A 2561-nucleotide genomic window follows, 5' to 3' on the forward strand; every position below is an offset into this window, starting at 1 on the left:
GATGATCTTCTCAAAGAGTTTCCCCAGGATTGAGGTAAGACTGACGGGCCTATAGTTACCCGGGTCCTCCCTCTTCCCCTTCTTGAAGATGGGGACCACATTTGCTACCTTCCAATCATCTGGCACCTGGCCCAAGCACCACGATCGCTCATAGAGCCGTGCCAGGGGCCCTGCAATAACCCCAGCTAGCTCCCTCAACACCCTGGGGTGGTTGTTGTACTGAAGAGAAGTCAAAAGAGTCCTAATATCTGTAGCTAGCATTTGAAACCAGCCTGCTTAGATCCCTTAGGCAATCAGAAAACATAGTGTGGTCTAATTCTGCTTCTGTTGAATCAATGGAAAATACTCATTGACTTCCACAGAACAAAATCAGGCCTCATTTTGCTCAGTAATTTTTTAAGGCTTTCATTTAGCCCCCCAGTATTGACAATACATTTCCTCCTTTAATGTGTTCATAGAGAATGTCTATGTGACCCCCTGTGTTCTCTGTCAGGGTGTAGGTGAGGCAGGGTTGTTCCTAGGATGCTCTGTATTCTTCGCTCTAAGGGATGCAGTGGCCTCTGCACGAAAGGAGAGAGGATTACCAGGGCCCTTCGCGCTGAACAGCCCCCTGACACCTGAGCGGATTCGAATGGCCTGTGCTGATGACTTTACCAAGATGGTAATGGGGCTTTACTTTTTGAGAGTTTCTGTTTAGCTGCTGCCTGTTCCTTTTGGCATCTTGGGCCCATAATTTTTATAGTTCACCAGGACATAATTGAAGTGCAATAGAAACATTCTGCTTGTTTTTTAATGATTCTTAAATTTAAATTCTTAAATAATTTAAAATGCCTATCAGCAGGTCTAGCCCATGCAAGCCATTCCAGTCTGTGGCATTAAGGATTTTCATTTTAATTATTCAGATTACATATCCGTTCATGGCCTGTCCTGTCTTCCCCTTACCTGTCCTGTCCTGCCCCTCGTACAACCTGCTCCCACTCATTTCTTCCCACACACCTGTGTTTTATGCCTTCTGCAGCTACACTAGCCTCTTTTTCTGTACGCTGAGGACTTACTCCAGCACCACTGGGGTTGCTGTGCACACCTGAGGAGCTGTTGAAATATGGGTGGAGCAGATTGTCTGTCTTTTGTGTGAACTAGAAAACCTGAGATCCCACTCAGAGAGTTTTTGCCTTGTATTTGTATGCTTGATGTGGGGTATCGAAATGGTGGTGAGTCGGCCCCCATACTTGCAGCTCTGTGAAATTCAACTTGCATCTTGGAGCTTGGGCAGAGGGTAGGGCCATTAGTGCAGGGACCATGGTCCTTGGCATGACATGTCCCCTCCCTCCTGCCCCCTTCATCCCTATCATCTGCCTGCTTATCAGCACAGCACTGATAGGTTTGCCAACCTCCTGTAGACCACCCTGGCCAGTAAAATACATAGAGGCATTTGATGCCTAATCCATGTAAATTCAGCAGGGGCTAACTATGAGAGGTGCAATGATATGTTGAAGGTACTGGTTAGAAATGGTTGTAACAAGCTCTTTCTAACTGCATGTCATTAACAAAATCACTTATATGACTTCTTGTTCATTTTGTTAGATTGCGAAAGATCAGCCTGATTCCTTCAGTCCTTGGGCCATCTCCATATGAAGACAATCCAAATCTCATACCCAGCTTGAATGAAATACGACGATAGTTTTTTGATCAGATGTAGTCCTCTACCTTAGTAATCAACACATGTTTTAACTAAAAATACAGAGTCCTGTATCCAAATAAGAAGCTTGCCATCCCCTCTCCTTTAATGCATTCTTCCTCCTGATTGTTCTTAATGCATTTAGCTGTACTGCTGCATACTCCACGGCTACAGTTTATTTCTAGGAACACACGTAAATAGTCCAGAGAGTTTTACTCAATAATCACTACTCGTCTTTTACCCAGGGAGATCTGCTGAAACGTACCTGCAGGAGAGAAGGGGTGTGTTAATGTAGTATTGGATATTGATTTAATTTTACTCACCCAATGCAACATTTGAAAGCTTCAAATAAGTGATAATTTACACTTTTACCTTGCAATGAAAGATCTGCATAGACCCTGATATCCTTGGGGGCCCACCACAGGATTCTTCTGATCACAAACTTCAGACAAGAAGATGTAGTTTCTTGCAGAAAAACTGCTGTGGATATTGTTGATACAAACCCTTGGGTACTTGAAAGTCAAAGGATGTAACTGCCTTTTGTTTCACCCATGCAGATCCACTTCAGTCACTAGGGCTGATTTACAGGAATGACTAAAAAGTTGCAAGGATGACTGTGCTCTTATTTCTCTTGGAGACTTTTATTTTCTTGTGCTGTTTCCCAAAGTCTTCTGGCCCAGTGTAAAAACTTGCTTGATTTCATTGAGCTTTGGGTCAGGTCCTTGATGAGGTGGTCTCTGAAAGTGGTACTGAAGAGTGCCATTGCATACTACACTTAAGAGTATATTGGATACTAGGCCTGTGCAAAGTGGCTAGTATTCGCTTCAGATTCGGATTTGGCCAATTTGGGGGACAGTGATGCGATTTGGTGATTCGAATCACT

At 43.9% G+C, this 2561-nt stretch overlaps 1 protein-coding gene across 1 annotated transcript in view; it reads left to right on the forward strand.

Moving 5' to 3' along the window:
• LOC109301889 (aldehyde oxidase-like) overlaps positions 1–2360 on the forward strand; it is a 71010-nt gene extending 68650 nt beyond the window's left edge. The window contains exons 29-30 of the mRNA XM_019523190.1: positions 494–661; positions 1585–2360. Coding sequence (XP_019378735.1) covers positions 494–661; positions 1585–1635 — 219 coding nt within the window. The 3' untranslated portion in view covers positions 1636–2360. The remainder of the gene's footprint in view (positions 1–493; positions 662–1584) is intronic.
• Positions 2361–2561: the final 201 nt, after the last annotated feature.

This window comes from Gavialis gangeticus, unplaced genomic scaffold, assembly GCF_001723915.1.
Source record: "Gavialis gangeticus isolate Ggan-Ray unplaced genomic scaffold, GavGan_comp1, whole genome shotgun sequence".
NCBI classification, from domain to species: Eukaryota; Metazoa; Chordata; order Crocodylia; family Gavialidae; genus Gavialis; species Gavialis gangeticus.